The 19,558-nt window shown below is 40.9% G+C and overlaps 1 protein-coding gene across 5 annotated transcripts in view; it reads right to left on the reverse strand.

The window, feature by feature from the left end:
- The window catches only part of Plekhm3 (pleckstrin homology domain containing M3), a 188,329-nt gene that overhangs the window by 128,244 nt on the left and 40,527 nt on the right, over positions 1–19,558 (reverse strand). For all 5 annotated transcript variants that reach the window (XM_008846201.3, XM_008846202.3, XM_029569899.1 and 2 more), the window contains exon 3: positions 15,650–16,588. In XM_008846201.3, the coding sequence (XP_008844423.1) occupies positions 15,650–16,588 (939 nt within the window). The remainder of the gene's footprint in view (positions 1–15,649; positions 16,589–19,558) is intronic.

Here is a 19,558-nt window from a genome sequence, read left to right on the forward strand (position 1 = left end):
TTAAAAAGATTATTGGGAAATAAAGGATCATATGGGAAAGTTAGGCTTAGGAGGGTGCCAGGAAACTTTGGTAATATCAAGCTTCTTTTATTCAAATTAAAATTCTTCATCCTAACAATGGATGAGGAGCATCATTTTCCCAAGGATGACCCATTCATTGTTAGGCTACAAAAAGAGTTCTCTTTATCTAAGACATTCTTGGGAGAACCTCTCCATATTTTCTGGCCAAAAGTACATTGATGCATAATATTGTTGAATTAAGATATATGACTTTTGGTTCAGCTAGTATTTTATAACATCTGAATTGTATACAGTCAAAGCAGTTAAACATTCTCTCAGGACAGAGTGTGGAAGATGCTGACTCACAAGACTGGAAAGGCTGGTTTAAGGCTGTATAGGGAGTCAGAGGCAGGGTGGCAAGCAGAGCACCAAGCTTTTGCACTCCTAATTCATTACTTACCTGCTGAGTCTGGATGCCTCCCAGCCAGCACGTCAGGTGTGTCTATTATTTTGTGTGGTCTCTAATAGCTGGGAGTTTGAGAAGAACATCTTTATTGATGACAATGGAGAAAGAAAACAAGACTTTCAAGCTAAGTCTATTCCTCTGAGCAGAGGCGCAGGCCTGGTAATTTGAAAGGATTGTAATTTTCAGTAAGGCTTCTGTTCAACCCCATATGATTTACTGACTTTACTGAAAAAAATTTGAGGAAGACATAAACTTTGGTATATAGCTGGCTAGAATGTGATTTTTTTCATCCTGGGAATTGCTTCAGGATTAGAACTAAGAAGCTAGTTCTAGTGTAGAAGTAGTACACAATAGACTAATTTTTTTAAAGGTAATAGAAAAAATTAATTTTGCTGATTATTTCTTATCCATTAAAAAGCAAAGACCCTATATTTTTAAGGCAAAATTTGAGAGTGGTATGTGGGTTAGAGAAGCTGGGGCCCTGGGGAGCTGCAGCAAGCTGGACAGCCTAGAGTGGAGCAGGTTCTAGCCTGCCTCTGAAGCTTTTGGATGCCAGGAGCACCCAGGAAAATACCACCAAAAATTTCCCTCCCCAGGTAGCTACAGTGTTGGAAGCTGTGCCCTTGGAAGCTGACCGGAAACTCGGAACAGGTGTATGCCTGAGGCCTCTTCAGTCTCCTCTGAGGAGAAACCACATATCTAGCCAAGTGCCATTTGGGTTTTAGAAATGGCCCATTCAACATCCTGTACTACTTCATCCCCTTTGTGAGAGCTTCTAAAGCACCTGGAATTTCTCCCAAATGATACAAATATCTTTGCAGTTTATGAGCCCCTTAAATCATACCCGTGTTTGTAGTAATGGGTGACTCATAGTGGGCCACTCAACATTTCAAAAGAGAGTTGGTCACTAGAAAGAACAGCCAAGTGACCAGAGAGTTGGGGCTTTGAACCACCCTGACTTCTAGGGAGAAGGAGGGCTGAAGATTGAGTTCAAACTTGTGACCAGTAAGTTAATCAATTCTACCTACATAATGGAATTCCTACAAAAACTCAGTATGGAGGTTCAGGGGAGCTTCCTCACTATGAACACATCATGTGGTGGGAAGGTAATGTACCCTGAGTCCACAAGGAAACATTCTCTCAAGCTTGGCTGTTCCTGATACATATCCTTTACAATAAAATGGTAATTGTATGTATAGCACTTCCTAGAGTTCTATGACTTGTTTTAGCAAATTATCAGACCTGAGTGGATTCTGGGGACCTCTGAGTTTTTAGCTAGAGTGACGGTGGCCTGGTAACCTTGTAAAACTGTAGTTAGTATGTGAAATGGGAGCAGTCTTATGAAGGACTGAGGCATCCGTTAGCTTAATGCCGTGACTGAACTGCAGTGCACAACTCGGGTTGTGCTGGATCGCTTTAGTGTCAACTTGACCCACCTAGGTAGAGAGACCCTCAATTGCTGAATTGCCTCCATTGGACTGGCCTGTGGCCGTGTCTGTGGAGTACCTTCTTGATTACTGAGTGACGTGGGAGGCCCCAGCCCACTGTGGGTGTGCTACCCCTAGATGGGTGGGCCTATGTTGTACAAGAAAGTAGGCTGAGCATGGGTCAGGGGAGCAAGCCAGTAAGCAGCATTCCTCTATTGCCTGTGCTTCAGCTCCTGCCTCCAGGTTCCTGTCCTGAATTCCTACCTTGGGCTCCCTCATTGATGAACTATGTCCTGGGAGATGTAAGCCGAATAAACCCTTTCCTCCCCAAGTTGGTATTGGTCAGAGTGTTTTGTCACAGCAATGGAGAAACGAACTAGGACAGGGGTTGAAACAGAATATATGCAAATATGTCAAACTCTGATAATGCTGTTCCCAGAGTGGTGGGTCATAACTCATAGTCTAGTCTGCTAAGAGGGTATTTTGGTTAAGTAAGTTTGTCAGTATTGCATACTTATCCCTCATATTAGCATATCAAAAGGCTCTGAGAGGTCATATAATCCCTACTCCCAAAACATCCTAGAAACCTGCAAGATACAAGATCATAACTAGTTTCACAGGAGTAAGTTTTAGACCCATCATCTATTAATAGTTTTAAATAATCTAGATGGTAGAGTAGAAAACAGGTCAATTTATGTGCAGATGACTCCTACCTGAGATCCCTAGAAAAGATGCAAAGGCAGCGCACTTGGTGATGGGAGTCCAGAAGGAAGGCTCAGGACAGATTAGTAGAAAGAAGTACTCAGTATGTACCAATGGTGTACCAGATGCAGAGCTAGGCAGATGGCAAGGAACAAAACCTTGCCAGGACAGCATCTGGCAGCCAAGTAGGGGAGACACACATTAAGCAAACAATTACACAAGAAACATATAATCTCAATTATAAATAGTGGTAGAGCAAGGGACTCTAAGCCAGCATTATAGTAGAGGGAATTTAATAGGTCCTAAGCAGTTTAAAGGTTTGCAAAGGTGTTCTTGAGGAAGTAGCATCTAAGTATTGACCTAAAAAGTGAATCACAGTAGTGGTGGGGGTAGTGATCTTTCAGGGAGGGGAAAAGGAATATTTAAAAGCTTTGGGGGAAGGTACAACTTTTGAGGAAAAGAGTGAATCTGGTGCTAGAAATTAGGCAAGGGAAAAGGGAGAAGGCAATGGAAACCTAAGAGGTAAGCCAGAATCCTGAGGATGCTGAAGCTCAAGCCAAAAAAGTGGGATGCAAATGCAAAGTTGTAAACAGAGGACTATGGGCCAATCTGAATGTTAACAGTTCACACTCATTACAACTGACATACAACTTGGGAGAAATTTGAGTGCAAGACTAGAGGACCACATGCTCATCTAGGTGAGAGATGACCTAACTGGTAGCAAATAACATAGAGGAGAGAAAAGGCCACCTCAAAATTCAAATATTAAATATGCTTTTCAGACAAAATGAAGCCAGACTGTAGGTACAGGGTTAGAACTGCTCCCTTGTTTTTTCTGTACTCCCCACTACACAGAACCCTGTCAGAATATCATTGACATTTCCACAATTTAAGGACAACATGGAAACCTGGAGGTTTTTCAGATTAATGTCTTCATAGTTAAAATGTTTAACACATGCAGAAGAAATACTTTAAAGGAATGTGCTTACATAACCTAGAGAAAACTAAACTATATGACTTGATTTATCCACTGAGAACATTCCAAGCCAGGTGTGGTAGTGCAGATCTTTAATCCCAGCACTCAGGAGGCAGAGGCAGGCGGATCTCTGTGAGTTCAAGGCCAGCCTGGTCCACATAGTGAGTTCTAGACAGGCTGGGGCTATAGGGAGAACCTGTCTCAAAAAGAAAAATGAAAGAATATTCAATGGACTAGGCCAGTACTTTCTCAAACTTTGTGTGCGTTGAAGTTCATTGAAAATTTTGTAAAAAAATCTCAAGATTTCTGGGACTGGAGAAAGCTCCATGATTAAGAGCACTCACTGCTCTTGCAGAGGACCAGTGTTTGAGTTCCAACACCCATATGTCAGCTAACAACTGGCTATAACTCCAGTTCCAGGGGATCTGATGTCCTCTTCTGACCTCTATGGGCATTGCACGACATGGGTAAGCTTACATACATGCAAAAAAAATAAAAAAACACACACACACAAAATAATAAATATTTTTTTTAAAAAAGTCTCAGGGTTTCTGACTTCAACAGGTCATAGGATGGGACAAGCTATCCTGTCCCATATTACACTCATGATGCTGCTAATAAATAGTAAAGGACACTATGACAGATCTTGGGGTAGACACACTGGTACTGAGATCCTGCACTCCCAAAAATGAAACACAAAGTCATAGACCCATGGCAGAAGTTCACGGGAGTAGACAGGTTGGGCTTGTGAAAAGTAATGTCTAATTTTACCTGGGGCATTAGAGTGAGGGAAGGAACAGAGGCAGAGTTGGTCAAGAAAGACTTGGGGTAAAAAACAAATCTTTCAAGGATATGAAAGATTTATTAGACTCAGAAGGTTTCAACCAAGTACAATACAGAACTAAATCCAGAGCCACTCACTACTAAAACATTCACACTGGCTACCTGCCTTGATCTTAGGGTTCACCTTATTTCATCTAAAATAAGAGGAATTTGGTATTCTTTGTTTTTTCATTGATTTGATTTAATTATAACATTTTCAATGTTAACATATTCCAAGGTGTGAAGATATACAGACATAAAGTCATATTTCCTACTACAAAATTAACTTTTCGATCACCCCCCCACCTCAATTTCTGGGACTGTATGTGATCCATGTTTCTCAAGTAAGTGAATAATTGGATAAAATATTAATGCAAAAAATAAATTGGTATTGGTAAGTTAAATTTCCTTATCTAGAGATGCATTTTTAAAATGGCAAGTTTTTCTGGGTAATCCCAGCACTTGGGAGGCCAAGGAAGGATTACAAGTTCAAGGCCAGTCTGAGCTAGATAGCAAGGCCTTCCTTGAGTGGAAAAAAAAAAAAAGGCAATTTTCTACTTAAGTACATTTGTGCTTTGGGCAGTGCAGTGGATTTTAGAAAGTGTCTCAAGTAAGAGCTTACTCTCAGGGGTCCATGAAAAGCTCGCAAGTTTTAAAGATCCTAGGTAGAAATTAAGGAGGATCTTGACCTTTCCAGTCTATCCTAAAACCACACTAGACCAATTTCTCTCCCAGGGAAAGTCAGTAAATAGAAACTTTTAACTCAATGTGGAGTCCAATGGTGCATTAACACGTTCTTCAGAAGTTTAACCAGAAATGAACATGTGATGAGAACAATGTTAGCCAAAAAGGAAGCTACAAAAAGGGACAAGAACTTTCCAGACCAAAGTATAGCAACAAAGACTCGGAGAAATGAACGGCTTAAAAAAAAAAAAAAAAAAAAAAAAGAGCACAGCTATGGCCTATGAAGTTCAGGAAGGTCTATCAAAAGATCCGTATCTTCTGAAATTCAAAATGATTTTTTTCTTCTGAAACATATCAAAGAGGTACATGTGACTTCTGTGATGAAAATTCCAGGAATAAATCAAAAAGGCAAATTTATATCCTATAAAATCAAACGGCCTACTTATATAAAGTGATCAAATCTCTTTGAATTTGAGGAAGTGAGATAGTTTAAATACAAATTATATAATAATATTCTTCTTCTTCCCCAGACCCACATCACTATTACAGTGTGTACTCATATACTTCTTAACCATATATTTTTAAGATTTTTTTTCCCTTAGTCATAGAAACTTAGACTCTAAAAAGTATAGAAAGTAATTTATACAGTAAGAGACATCAGAGCCAGGAAAAGGAGTTCTATCTCCTGTCTTTTACCTGATTGATATTCCTACTGGCCTAAGTTTTCTTTGCAAAAGAAAAAAAGGTATTACTTATTAGATGAGATTTAAATGGAAGATATTAATCTCATTTTCTCTAATCTTCTATAGACATTCCAAGAATCATAGGACGAAACATAAAGGAGACTACAGAGCAAAATTGTTCCCTCCAAAATATGCCAGAATAGTTACTTGTTTGGTTTCCAATTCTTTATACCCTCTGAGAACATGTAATATGATTGTCTTCTTCTTTGTGCCTCAAGTACAATACTCAGGACTTAGTAGGGGCTCAACCCACACTTGCAGCAGGGGTGAATTAATATGTCTGATTACTTTGCAGGTGAGAAAACTCTCAATCAGATAGGTTAAGTATCTCAAGGTCTGAAATTCCAGGTTTTCCAGTCCCATCAGTCAGGCCTCTTCCTATTCTGCTCACCTTCACCCTTAGCCATGGGAAGTCCAACCCACTCTAGATAGTTCTGTTACATTGGTCAAATGGAATTAGTCTAGGTAGACCTATTCTGTAAGTGGTAACTTTCAATTATGTGGAGATAGCATTATGTCCTCCGTCTTCTAGTGACATGTGAATACTATGATTTTGGTACCTTTGCTATCTTATACGTCACAGATGTGGATGTTTGTTCTTTAAAAACAGCATCTATAACTGAAAATTCCAGATATGATCTGGCCAGGAGAGAGATCATTAAGGGATTACTTCTCCTCCTCCTCCTCACTGTAAAAATATTTTATATAAAATTTTAAAAAACAAACATTTTATTTATGTGTATTTTGTTTATGTATTCACATGTGGGGGGGTTGACCACAGTCTAAGTGTGGAGTTCAGAGGACAACTTGCTAGAGTCTGTTCTTTCCTTTCACCATGTGGATTCTGGGGATCAAACTCAGGTCAACAAGCCTGGCAGCAGGTGTCTTCGCCCACTGTGCTAGTTCTTCTTTTGGGTTCAGTTATAGAAATGCTTTCGATGGAGCCAGGGCAGGCCTAAAGTTGACTTCCAGTTACCTCATTTGTATATCCACACAGGCTGCTGTTAAGTCAAGGTTCCTTTGCCTTCCATCTTTGCAATTAATTTTCTGAATCTGAGTACAGGACTAAGTATCTATTACTCTAAACCTCATTTATTTTGGGTCATTCTTTCAGAATCTCAGTTCTGTCGTTCTGCATATTAGCAGTTCAACCCAGTTTTGTAGTAGCTGTAATTTTGCTATGTTTGCTTACTTGTGATCTTTATCCAGGTAATTACTGTCATAGGTAGGCAAATATTAGGAATAGGTAGCCTTACTATGTGTACTGTTCTAAGGCCTTAATTCAGTTTATTTGTACTACAAAGTAATAAGGTAGATGTGATTATTATGTTCTAACATTTGAGATGAGAAAATGATGGTATATAGAGGTGAAGTCAACTGTCCAGGATGACACACTTAGCAAGTAGCAGAACTGGAAGCCCAGGCAGAAGACTCCAACCTTTGTCCTGAACTGCTAAATTGCTATTTCTCATTATTATCCTGCATCTTCACTGGCAACCCACAGGCTGAGATGGACCTATTAGTCAGCAATTCTTGTGCAAAACTGCCAATCATTCACAAAACAACATGACTATAATCTCTGATAATGCAAATTTCTCTGTCTTGGGGATTAGGGTAAATGCTTTTCTAAACATCAAGCACTACATAGCAGAGGCCTGACCTAATGTCTAGCATCCCTCGTTTTCCTCTGCACATCCTCAACCTGCCTACAAAGTTCTAGATGTTCCAGACCATAACTATTCTTCTCTTTTGTCTCACAAAGCATCTACTATATAATGAACAAACAATATTATCTTTGCCATATATAATTAAAGCCAAGGATAATTTCTTGGAGTTTAACTCTATGTGAAATATAAGGACAAAATTTAAAATGGTATAAAAAGCAAAGGACCACTTTAACTTTTTAGCTTGAACACTAAAACAGGAATTCTCCAGCATATGCAGAGACAGGGCTACAATGGTTTCCAAGTCAGTGGCCACCCAAGCATCCCCTTCAAGCCTTTTATACCCCTTTTTAGGGAAGGGGTTTCTATAGAATTTTAAAGGGCATAGCCTATAACTCACTCCTGTCTGTGTATCCCAAGGACCAGAGCAGAACATGTGAGATACACATAAGGTAGTTAATAAATGCTCAGGGTTTTTTCCCCCTCTAAATATTTGTTGAAGTGAATAGCTAAATGAAAACTCCACTTTCTACTACCAGCAACCTCTTTATGGTCATCATTGTCATAGTCAAGATTAGGGAAATAAAATTCAGCCATTCATACACACATACACACACACCCTAGCAATTTCTCCTTCCTATAAGAGACAACAAACCAAACAATACCAAAATGACTAGACAACACAGTATGACAAACCAACAACATATTAAGCAATCCTCATTCATCTAAGCTGTTGCTATGCGCTGGGGCACAGCTGCATTTTTCTTCATTGTTTTTCTTCAAAGTCTCTACCTGCCTATTCACTAAATCAAATACATCTTCACCTTATTATTACTCCTACCAAAGGGGAGAGAACTCTGAAAGTAAGAATAAGAATTGGAAACACAAAGGAAAATGTCCTCTTCTTGTTTCCATCTTCATTTCCTCAGAAGACCTGCCACTTCGACACCAAATGACCCTCTAATTTTTCACATGGGAATGAAAACAAATTTTGTCCCTCCCTAGAACTGCTGTACTTTTTTCCAAGCACATAATATACAACCAGTCTATTTCATACTTGGAAACCAGGGGACCAGTCTTTCCATACACTCACATATACAATCAGTTCCAGAATTCATTTTCTCTCTTTCTCAACAATTACCACTTCACACGATTTACTTCAAGGTCAATAAGTAACTAATGAAGCCCAACACAGAAATATTGCTTACTTCCAAACTGGCAGCTACTTAATGAATAATGAGCCTCCCCGTACTTTCTATCAGGGATGCTTGTATTGCTAGGGTGAAGGTATCCTTTATGTCTAAATGGTGTCATAAAGCAGGCATTTACCAGAAATATTCCCTCATTTATCACATGAAATGCCATGTGGCATTAACAAGGTCGATACTGTTTGTTTAATATATTTTGCTTTCCTAGGGGCTTGAAATGATTTGTTTTTGCAGCTGTAACAGTTAAATTAGGGATTTATCTTCAGCTTAGGCAGTTGAGCATATATAACCAGGGGCTATTAATTATCTGCCTAGAGGCCTTTGGTCATCTTCCCACAGCTCACAGCATCCTTGGGGTACTGAGTTACACCACAAACAGCCAGATTTGATCCTCAAGTAATCTGGTTTCTTGGGAACTGAAGGGAGACCAAAGATCGGAGTTTTTGTTTCTCGCTCACAATTTCCCCCTCCCTCCAACATGTAGATATTATTTGTGTGCGGAATTTTACGGGGGGTGGGGGGAGAGTTCACCAAGGAATTTCAGAGAAAAATCTTGAGCAAAGACTAATTTCAGACAGCCATTCCGACACATTAAAAACACTTTTTGGCCATCAAGCACCAGGAATCACTCCCCTGCCTCCTTTCTCTCCTCATATGGGTCTGCCCTACCCTGGGAGGGGGAGGGAGGAGTTGGCTCCAAGGATAAATCTCTCCAAAGCCTGTACAATTCTAACTCTCCTCTGCTTGTTTATCAATGTCAGAGGGGGAAAAAGCACGAAGAGAACTAAGGCAAAGGAGAGGGAAGGAGAAAGAAGGGGTAAGGTGGGACAAAAAGAAACTAAAGTGCAATTCAAACAAAAATGAAACCCAAATACTGAGACACAGGAGGGAGGGAGGGATGCTCTGACATCCCAGGTCCTAACAACTTACTTCTTTTTCAGAGGTTCATTGTCAATCAATTAGCCAAGGCAACAGGGGTCTGTGAGATGGGGGCGCCTAGGGAAACAATGGGCCGCCCTGTTGTATTACTGTTTAATCACTTTTGCTAAATAAATAGAGCAGCCCCGAGGTGCTGTCATGTCAAGGGAATTTATAACAAAAAAACCTTCATTTTTCATTGGTCATTACTTTTTTCCCTTCAGGACAAGAGAGGGTTATTACTGTAGCCTTAAGTTCCATCTTTGTGTTTCTTGCCTTTGATTCCCACTCGGACCCTGCCACTTTCTGGCACTAATTTGTCAGGCTGAACAAAGAGGGGATTTGTACCTCCTGTAAGGTCTCAATTAGGAATGGCTTCTGCTGTATTATGTGCCATTCAGAGAGGACACAATGCCAGTAATTACAGGAATTTGCACTAAATGGCTGAAGAATTCACAGCAAAACTTTTCCCCCCTTTGGGTTTACCCCTCCCGAGGGCTAGAGGGGAAGAAAAAGGAAAACAAAAGCTCTTAATGCCAGAGACATGTAATTACCAACAGCAGTCCCAAGAGGTTAAACAGCAGCAGAGGGAGTAAAATTATAAAAACAGAAGCACAAAAATGGTGGAAGGCTCTCCTTAGGCCCACTGATCTTCCTGTCCTGAGTTCAACTTCAGTTCTGACTCAGGAGCATGACCCCAGAGTGGGTCATCAGAGTCACCTCCAGACTACAAAACAGCCAGTCACACAAGGAACACTGGAAGGTGAGCTCTGCATCTCTGTCATACCTATAAACAAGTTGCATGCTCTTTGATTACTGTGTTCAGCTACCAGGATTCTTGATTGCTGGGAAATTACTGTGTGTGCTAATGCCAAGAAAACCATGTATCTGTTAAGTGTAAACATGTGGATGCACATGTCAAATGCCTACAGAAAACAGGGATGCTGCCTTATATAATTTATACAGTAGCTATGAATAACCAAGTTTAGAGCCACTTATAGGTATGCACTTCATAAATATTTTAATAAGCTGCATAATCATATTTTAAGCATTAATATTTCAGCATCACAGTTTCCCCATTGTCAAATGTAATTTTGAATTCCAGTCCATAATTTCACTAAAGCACACCTCATTTTCTATGGCATTGGAGTTCCTCAAAAGCCATATTAAAGCACCCCCAAATTAACAGTTCTGCTGTATCTTATCCAGCATGAGCTCCTCTCTTCAAGAACATTCTGTGATTTCACAATCAAATATGAAGCTCAACCTTGTCAAGTACCTTTTTTTCCATAGATCAAAAACAAATGAAGATCTGCAATTATTTATAGTTCTTCTTGGAACCACCTGTGACAGGTCTGGAATCTGGTATGTGGGCCTCATTTCTGTGGTCTTGTTAAGGTTGTGATTGACAGTTACCATGGTGATAATTTGGTAAACAACTTGGTTTCCCTAGCCAGCTACAAGTTCATGAGGATGGGGGGCATATCTACTCTTTTCTTTTCTTTTCTTTTCTTTTCTTTCTTTCTTTCTTTCTTTCTTTCTTTCTTTCTTTCTTTTCTTTCTTTCTTTCTTTCTTTTCTTTCTTTCCTTTTTTGGTCTTTTTGAGACAGGATGGGGGGCATATCTATTCTTTTCTTTTCTTTCTTTCTTTCTTTCTTTCTTGTGCTAGCTCGGGGGGGTGGAGGGGCATGAGAAGAAGGGAAAGAAATTTGGAAATTTTCTTTCTTTTTATTTTTTTCTGAGACAAAATCTCACTATATAGCTCCAGCTAGTCTGACACTCAATATGCAGACCAGGCTGGTCTTGAACTCACAGAGATCCGCCTGCCTCTGCCTCCGAGTGCTGAGTGCTGGGACTCAAGGCGTGTGCCACCACACCCAGCCACATCTACTTTTCTGAAGCACTAGCTCTAGGCATACCCAAGTTTCTGGTCAAATAATAAATGATAAAATGAGTCTAGGAATGTTGTTCTCAGATGTCACGAAGTAGGACTAGAAGTGGAGGGGCCCTCCTGGGAGGCAGGCACAAAGTAGGTGTCTGTGGCAAGAGCTTCCTAAGCAGTGAAGCTGGAGAGGAAGCTATACAACCATCACACATAATCAGATATAACCATCCTAAGTCCCAGCATGTGCTTAGAAATGTGCAGTTATGTACTGGCATACAGTTTCAAAACCATAACCTCAGGCATTTTGCGATGGTCATGCTGCATTTTCTCTGTAGTAGCTCTTTAAAATTTAAGGGATATAGAAAATTCTTCACTTAGAGAAAGAATTTGGTGAAATAAGGCCAATTGAACTATTTTAGAGATGCAAATGTCAACATTTGTGGCTCTTCTGAATAGTAACTAAGTGACATCAGAATAAAGAGCTACTCAGGCAACCTTCTACTGTTAAAGTTTATTCATCCAAAATATTTAAAGGGGGAGGGATTCCGCAGACATTAAAAACCTATAGTCTAAGGAAACACAATAAAGCCAGGAAAGTCTGTGAATCTACTCCTCAAAAAAATACACAAAGCCCAAAGTAATGGACATTTTTGACAGTGTAGAAGGCATACACAGTACACAACTGGCTTTTTCATGGAATCTTTGTTGTCATGAGGACGACATAGGTACACAGAAAGGCAGAGCAGGGTGATTTAAATTAACTGTGCTTACAAGAAACACAGGTCACTGTTTAAACATCCACCTGCTATAATAATCTTTGATTTAAAAAACATTCAGAGGTTTGCTTAACAAGTTTTTCCCCCTTTTTCTTTTGAGACTCTGCCCCCTACAGGACACATAGTTATTCCACTCTGAGACAAGAAACCAGTATTCCTTCCACGTTTGGTATTATGAACAGAGAGCAGGACTGTGTGCTCCACATCATAAAGCAATTGAATACAATACTTTGAGAGGCAATGAAACAGAGTTGGTTTTACTTTGAAATGTGCTGCATTATACATTATATATACATATCTATAAATTAGAGTTTTCCCCAGTACAAATTAGAAACCCACCGTACTCCACTGGAGCTCCAAATGAAAGCATGAAAGCTAAAGCTGAGCAGAGCAAATGAATGGTAGGCTTGCTACTCCTATCTCTGGCTTCCCTAACACTCCCCCAATATCAAAACCAGTCAAATTTAATGAGTGCCAAATTTAGACCGCAAGGGAGGCATCTTATCACATGGAACTGAATCCAGCTGCCAGAAAGTTCTATTCCTGCCCGTTATGTAATGCTTTTCCTCTTTTCTACTTAACTTCCTTCTCCCCGCCTCCTTTCCTCTCTTTGTCTTTTCTAGTTTTTATTTCTCCAATCGTTGGGTGGGAGTGGGCTTGCTCTCCTAACATTCCCTTTCCTCTGGGTGCTAACAACACTTCAAGGCAGTACAGAACATGGGCAATGCACACTCCATCAGGAAACAAACTTGGAGCAAGATGAATTAATGACAACTAAACAGCAGCCCTTGCAGAGCACTTGAGGCTTTCTTCACTCTCTTACCACAAATTTTCTTAATTCACATACTCCAGGGATTACCTTGAAGTCAAGGGTGAGCTATTCTCCCATCTTGCAATAAATAACAAGAGATTTAATGACTATCACCAATCTAACAATATGTTTCTGTGATGAAGTATGTTTTGATTCAAGGATGTCTACCCAGTAAGCAGTTCATAAGTTATTGCTGAATCCTTGAATTTTGAACCAGAATGTATACACCAATGAGACACTGAAATGTCACTAATTTCTGAACAGCCAAAACTAAGACAAGGTAAACAAAATTTGCAAAAACTAATGTCTTCTTATTTTAAAACACTTTCCAAAAGTAGGTGGTTGACTCAACAACACAAAGTCTGATCTGTCACACATGTATACATATACACACAACCCTATGACTTCTAAAGTGGCTTAATGTTTCCCATCTCTCCCAGTGTTTCTCTTTTTTGTTTATTTTTTTAAGATATGGTTTTACTCTGTATCCCAGGCTGGCCTGGAACTCACTCTACAGCCAACACTGGCCTCAAACTGGTAATCCTCCTGCTGCAGCTTCCCAAGGGCAGCGGCTGTAGCTGTTCACCATACCTTTCTGGCTCAGTGTTTCTCATCTTTCCAATCCCTCCTTTAAGTTTCTGCTGCACAGTCACTGAGGCCCTCAGAGCAAAGTGAGGATAAAGCACATAATCCTCCTTTAAGTGAATTACTTTCCAATAGAAAATGTGATCATCATAACCACACTGAATTCCAAATGTGGGTTATTATTAATTTTGCTCACTATCATTCAGCTTTTTTAATGCAGGAGTAAGAACAAACTATAAAAAAAATCTGCTCTTGGCTGATGGTGAGCTTCTTGTTCTTTTTTTTTTTTTTTTTTTTTTGGTCTTTTTGAGACAGGGTCTCCTGTAGCCCCAGCTGGCCTAGAGTCACTAGACCAGGCTGGCCTCGAACTCACAGAGATCTGCCTGCCTCTGCCTCCCGAGTGCTGGGATTAAAGGCATGCACCACCACGCCCGGCTCATTTTTATTTTAAAACACTTTAAATTTATCTTATTTTGACTTTATGTATATAAGTGCTTTCCCTGCATGTATGTAGATATACCCATGCCATGTACTGCCTGCAGAGGCCAGAAGAGGGCATTGGATTCCCTGGAATTAGAATCACATATGGTTGTTAGCTGCCATGTGGGTGCTGGGAACCAAACCTGGGTCCTCTGCAAGAACAGCCAGTGCTCTTAATTGCTGAGCCATCTCACAAGCCCCTCTTGTTTATTTTTAAACACTATGTTGAAGTCTATTAAAAAAACCTGAATTAAAAACTTTGCAATCAGGGGGCTGGGGGGGACAGCTCAGCAGTTAAGAGCATGTACTACTCTTACAGAGGACTAGAGATCAGTTTCCAGTAACCGTGTGGGGCAGCTCACAATGGCCTGTAACTGAAGCTCCAGAGGGATCCCCCCTTTGTTCTCTGAAGGCACCAGCAGCCATGTGTACATAACCCCCCCATACACACCAGATATACACGCATATACACATAACTCAAATAAAGTAAAATCTTTTAAAACAAAACTTCCCAAACAGGTTTCTAATTAATCTATCTTCATGGTAAAGTTATTATCACAAATTTTGGGATTTAGCAAAAGGAAGCAGTTTGATTTAGCCTACAGTAGATGAACAGATCTGGTAAGGAGGGTTTTTCCTTCTTCTTTCTGTTTTGGTTTGGGAGAAGGCAAGGAGAATGGGGAGGAGAGAAGATAAGTGGCAAGGGCTTAGGATTGAGAGTGCTGGGCTTACAGTCCGCTTTGTGTTTCATCCTTACATATCAGTTCCAGAAGCTCTGGGCTTCCCCTTATGGTGACTCAGGAGTCATCTTTTGAACAATCGTTTTCCCTTCTTGCAGCCACCTCCACATTTATTTTCAATGCGGACTTTCTAGATTCTACTTTAACAGGATTTGACAAAGTCATGATCAATGACAGTTGCCAGCTAGGGATGTTTGCCTTGCCTAAGGAGTATCAGTAGTTTGCTTTAGACCCAAATGTTTCTCATGGAATAAACGGGAACATTCACAGTCACAGTGACCTTTATTCAAGGAGGCAGAGGAAATGGAATCATGGCTGACTCAGGAAGCCTAAATTCCAATCTGGGTAGGCTTAGGCGAGTCATTTTGATTCAATGAGGTACATCACAGCAGCTTCTATTTACTTTACCAATGAGTATTAGGATGGATAGATTTGATTTGGTTTGGTTCGGTCTTATTGAGACAAGATTTCATACTGTAGCACTGGCAGACCTGGTACTCATGCAGCCCAGGCTGGCCTCTAATTCATAGTAATCCTCCCGCTTCAGCCTCCTCAATGCTGCTTAGATTTTTTTTTTTTTAAATCAAACAAACTTCTTGGAAAAGACATGCTTTTTATAAACAGAGATGCTTTAAAAAAGCAAACAAAAACAAAAACAAAAACAAAACAATGACTGTCTTAAGAGGACACTTTAAAAGTGAATTATAATTATAGGTTCCGGGAATGTGTCAGTGAGCTTTAGGATGAAAATTTGCTCCATACCTGCACATCTGAAACTCTGAGCAGTGAGTCCTCTCTCCAAAGACAAAGTTGTCAGGATGCTCAGGAAACTGGTGGTCACAGACTGACGCTTGTTCTTCCGGAGCTCATGGCCACCTATCTGATCCTTGGGTTTGTTCCTCAATGTGACTTGCAGATTTTGCTCAGAACTCCTCGCCACATTGGCTGCTGTCTTCAGAGCCTCCATCCATTCCTGAGCCCTCTGTCGGGTCTCAGCTCGGAGGCGGAGGACATCTTGAGGGAAAATGACTTGAAAGCAAGAGTCACAGCCATCCAGATTGTCTATCTGTACAGCCAGACAGACATCCACATTGTAGCTCAATAGGGGATCTTCGTCTAGCTTGCCAGGGTGAAAAGCCATAAGATAGGCCTTGCTCAACACAAATGTAAACGCCTTCCAGTTGTTTTGAACAGTAAGCCTGTACAGTGTCCCTGATTTGAGAATGTGTTCGTACTGTTTGGGGCTTTCCAATACAGGGGAGCAGGACAGCAGCCCATTGGATTTCTTCTGTAAAGAGACGTTCTGTGTACAGTCAACATGATGATGACCAAGCCCTGGTGAATTTGCCAGCTCATCCTGCCGTCCCAGATAGCCAGGCACAGTGGCATGCACGACTTCCCAGAGCTTCTGTCCCCAGTCCAAAGCCTCCCATGGGGACTCTGCCTTCAGTTGCAGCTGAGAGTTGTCATAGAGAACAGTATCTACCATCCTGGCCTCAAGATTGCTCAAAACAGATATACTCTGGAAGTGTGAAAGCTGGTACGTGGCATACAGGTTCTGGCTCCCGCTGCTGTCGAGGCTGTAGAGGTATAAGCTGTAAGGTGAGAGTTCTGCATAACAGCTTTGCCAGTAACTGTCGTGGTCCTTCCTAATCTCCAGGTAACCCTTCTTCAGAATGTTTGGGAATGTCTGCTTGAGTTCTAGAAAGAAAAAAGAAAAGCCAAAATATTTCTTAGTTATGAGAAGGCAGGTGCATGAAACCAGTCAGACGAGGGGCTGACCTCTTTCTGGTTCAAATTCAACAAAGCAGAAGTGGTAAACTTCCAGGGTGGAGCCAATAGGCCAGATGTAGCCAGGGGAATGTCTCACCACAAAAACTGAGCTACGGTGATGAACAAGTGCAAAAGTGTGGTGTGTACAATGCCAACATGTGACACGTGAAGGATGTGTGGAATACAGAAATGCTGGGAAATCTGTGACCAGGTATGCCCTGTGCATCTAATCACACTTTGCCAGGGTTCCTTCCTTTCTAGGTAAGTTCTGCAGTGTTCTAAAATACACAAGAAACAACACTCTTTTTATTACCTGAGCTAATTCCCACACGTAATCTCTCCTTTCCTAGGCTGGTGAAGTCAAGAGTGAATAGAAAGTGTGAAATGTGCTGCTTAGGAACCCCTGTTTCTCAGACATGCCCACCATCCCTCAAGTCAGTACCCAGGCCTTCTGTCCAGCAACCATCTCTAGCCTTGGCCCCACTAGATCACTTCTTATGTCTCAGCTCAAGTGGCAGCTTTCTCTTGGAGTCTGACTGTGCTTATGCTGTACCCTTGGCTTGCAAGGTTCCGTCCTACTGCTTCAGCCAGGAACCGCATCCTTAGCTTTCCTCCTGACTTTCCGCCCTTTCCCCTTGTATCATCTGTACGTAGATGTCCCTGGATATGTGTCAATGTCAGATATTCCTACTGTATGATTCCTCTATTGCAGGCTCTTATCAGACTATATTATAACATACTATTCAAATAGCCAAACAAAAATTTAAAGTTTGTTTTAAAATGCCTATCTTCTTTACTAGAGGGTAAGCTCTTTCTTCTTATTTATATCATAGCACACAGGACAATGCCTGATACAACAATAGGTGCCAACTAAGTATAATACCTACTAGGTGGGACTAGGTAAATGTCTGTAATCTCAGCACTTGGAAGACTAAGGCAGGAAGATCATAGAGATGATGAATTAGAGGCCAGCCTGTGCTACATAGCAAAAATGAAAAAAAAATTTTTTTGTTTTGGGTTTTGCTTGCCTTTTTGAGGCAGGGTCTCCCAGTAGCCCCAGCTGGCCTGGAAATCACTATGTAGACCAGGCTGGCCTCGAACTCACAGAGATCCACCTGCCTCTGCCTAAGTGCTGGGATTGAAGGAGTGCGCCACCACATCCGGCTGTTAAAGAATTTTTTAAAATGCTTGTTAAATTAGTAATAAAGCTCCTAGCACAATACCTGGTGCATGGTAGGTATGATTCTCTTCCCTTCCTCTTTCCTCCCAACTCCTAACATGCACAAGTTAATCTGGCCATGGCACCTTTAATCCAGGAGAACCTATACCAAATGCCATGTAGTACTTTAATAACGGGCCTGTCACTTCAGAGACTTCCTGAAACTTTGGTTTTTGAGGTATTATCTGGTTATATAGCCCAGGTTGGCCACAAACTGGAGAGCCTCCTGTTTCAGCATCCTGGATGCTCAGATTATGGGTATGTGCCTCCATGCCCAGTTTCCCTAGTCTTTTGTAAGACATGAAAAGACATCCAAGTATAAGAGTGGTCAGGAAGTAGTGACCTAGAAACTTTAACTCCTAAGATGTTTCCATTCTCTCTGCTGACATACACTGTAGACAGCCATGAGCTGAGTCATTCCTGAAGAAGAAAGATCACACCTGCATGGGGGTTGATTTCAATTTTTCAGAGAGAGAAAGAGACAGAGACAGAGACAGGAGAGAGAAATCATCTTAAAACAGCAAATCAAAAATGAAGGGAGAGAAATGAGGCGGAGAAAGGCCTATTTTACCTGCTTTACATCCTTGGTCCTAACATTCATTAGTATTTCTGTGGTAACTAAAAAGCTGTTAATTTCTTGCAACCCACACTAATCCCTTTGTCAAAAGAGATAATAGATGCCTACCTCAGGGCTTCTTTCTCTCCAGACAATGCAGGGAGGGAGGCAGTGCTGTTGGAGATATTGCTGTCGCCTCACCCTCTCATTTCCATCAGACACTGGGGACAGTGCAGCCTTCTCCACAGTGAGACTTAGGATCCTGTGTCTATGACTCCCATCCATCCTGTGACCCAGCAGCTCAGCTATGAGTCCTTGTGTAAAACAAAAACCACCTCTCTTGCTTTTAGACAGAAATTGCTACCTCCTCTCCTTACTTCCCTGAGAGCCTTTTACTACAGCCACCAAGAATTCCAAGTTCGACTTTGAGTGCCAGCCTAGCAGCACTGCTGACCAAGCTGTCACTTCTTTCTGAGGCATGAGCTTGGGCAGCAGACAGACAGGTCAGGTAGAAGGGATGAAAAGTCTTTCTAGGAAATCTCCAGGGTGCTAAAGCTGAAGGGTACCCCAATACTGTTTTCCCACTCAAGCAACTTTTCTTACCTTTGTTCCCCTATGTGGGTTTGAGCACTCAGGAGATTGAGGCAGAGGACTGCTGCGGCCATCCTGGGCTACAGTATAAAACCCTATCTCCACATAAACAATAAAAAAATCACAAAGGCAGCAAAGGTGATCAGGAAACCATTCTCAGGGGTGCCTGTTCCTCTGTGTGTGTGTGCGTGTGTGTGTGTGTGATCACGTTTTCTTATATTTTGTGCAGGAAGGATTCATATCTGTAATTATAGCAGGCTGGAGGTCTACCACTTCTAATTTCTAGCAAACATTACTTTCTATCAGATCTGAAGTTTGTTTTTAAACATTTTGCTATGACAACTCAGAAACTATATGCACAAATCTAAACTTTCATTATTTTGTCATAGTTGATGCTTTTCTTCCAGACTCTATCATTTTAACTCATTTAATTAATCCATTTATTTATTTATTTATTTATTTATTATTTTTGTCTTTTTGAGACAGGGTCTCCTTGTAGCCCCAACTGTCCTGGAACTCACTATGTAGACCA

Source organism: Nannospalax galili, unplaced genomic scaffold, assembly GCF_000622305.1.
Source record: "Nannospalax galili isolate Female #2095 unplaced genomic scaffold, S.galili_v1.0 scaffold281, whole genome shotgun sequence".
Taxonomy (NCBI): domain Eukaryota; kingdom Metazoa; phylum Chordata; class Mammalia; order Rodentia; family Spalacidae; genus Nannospalax; species Nannospalax galili.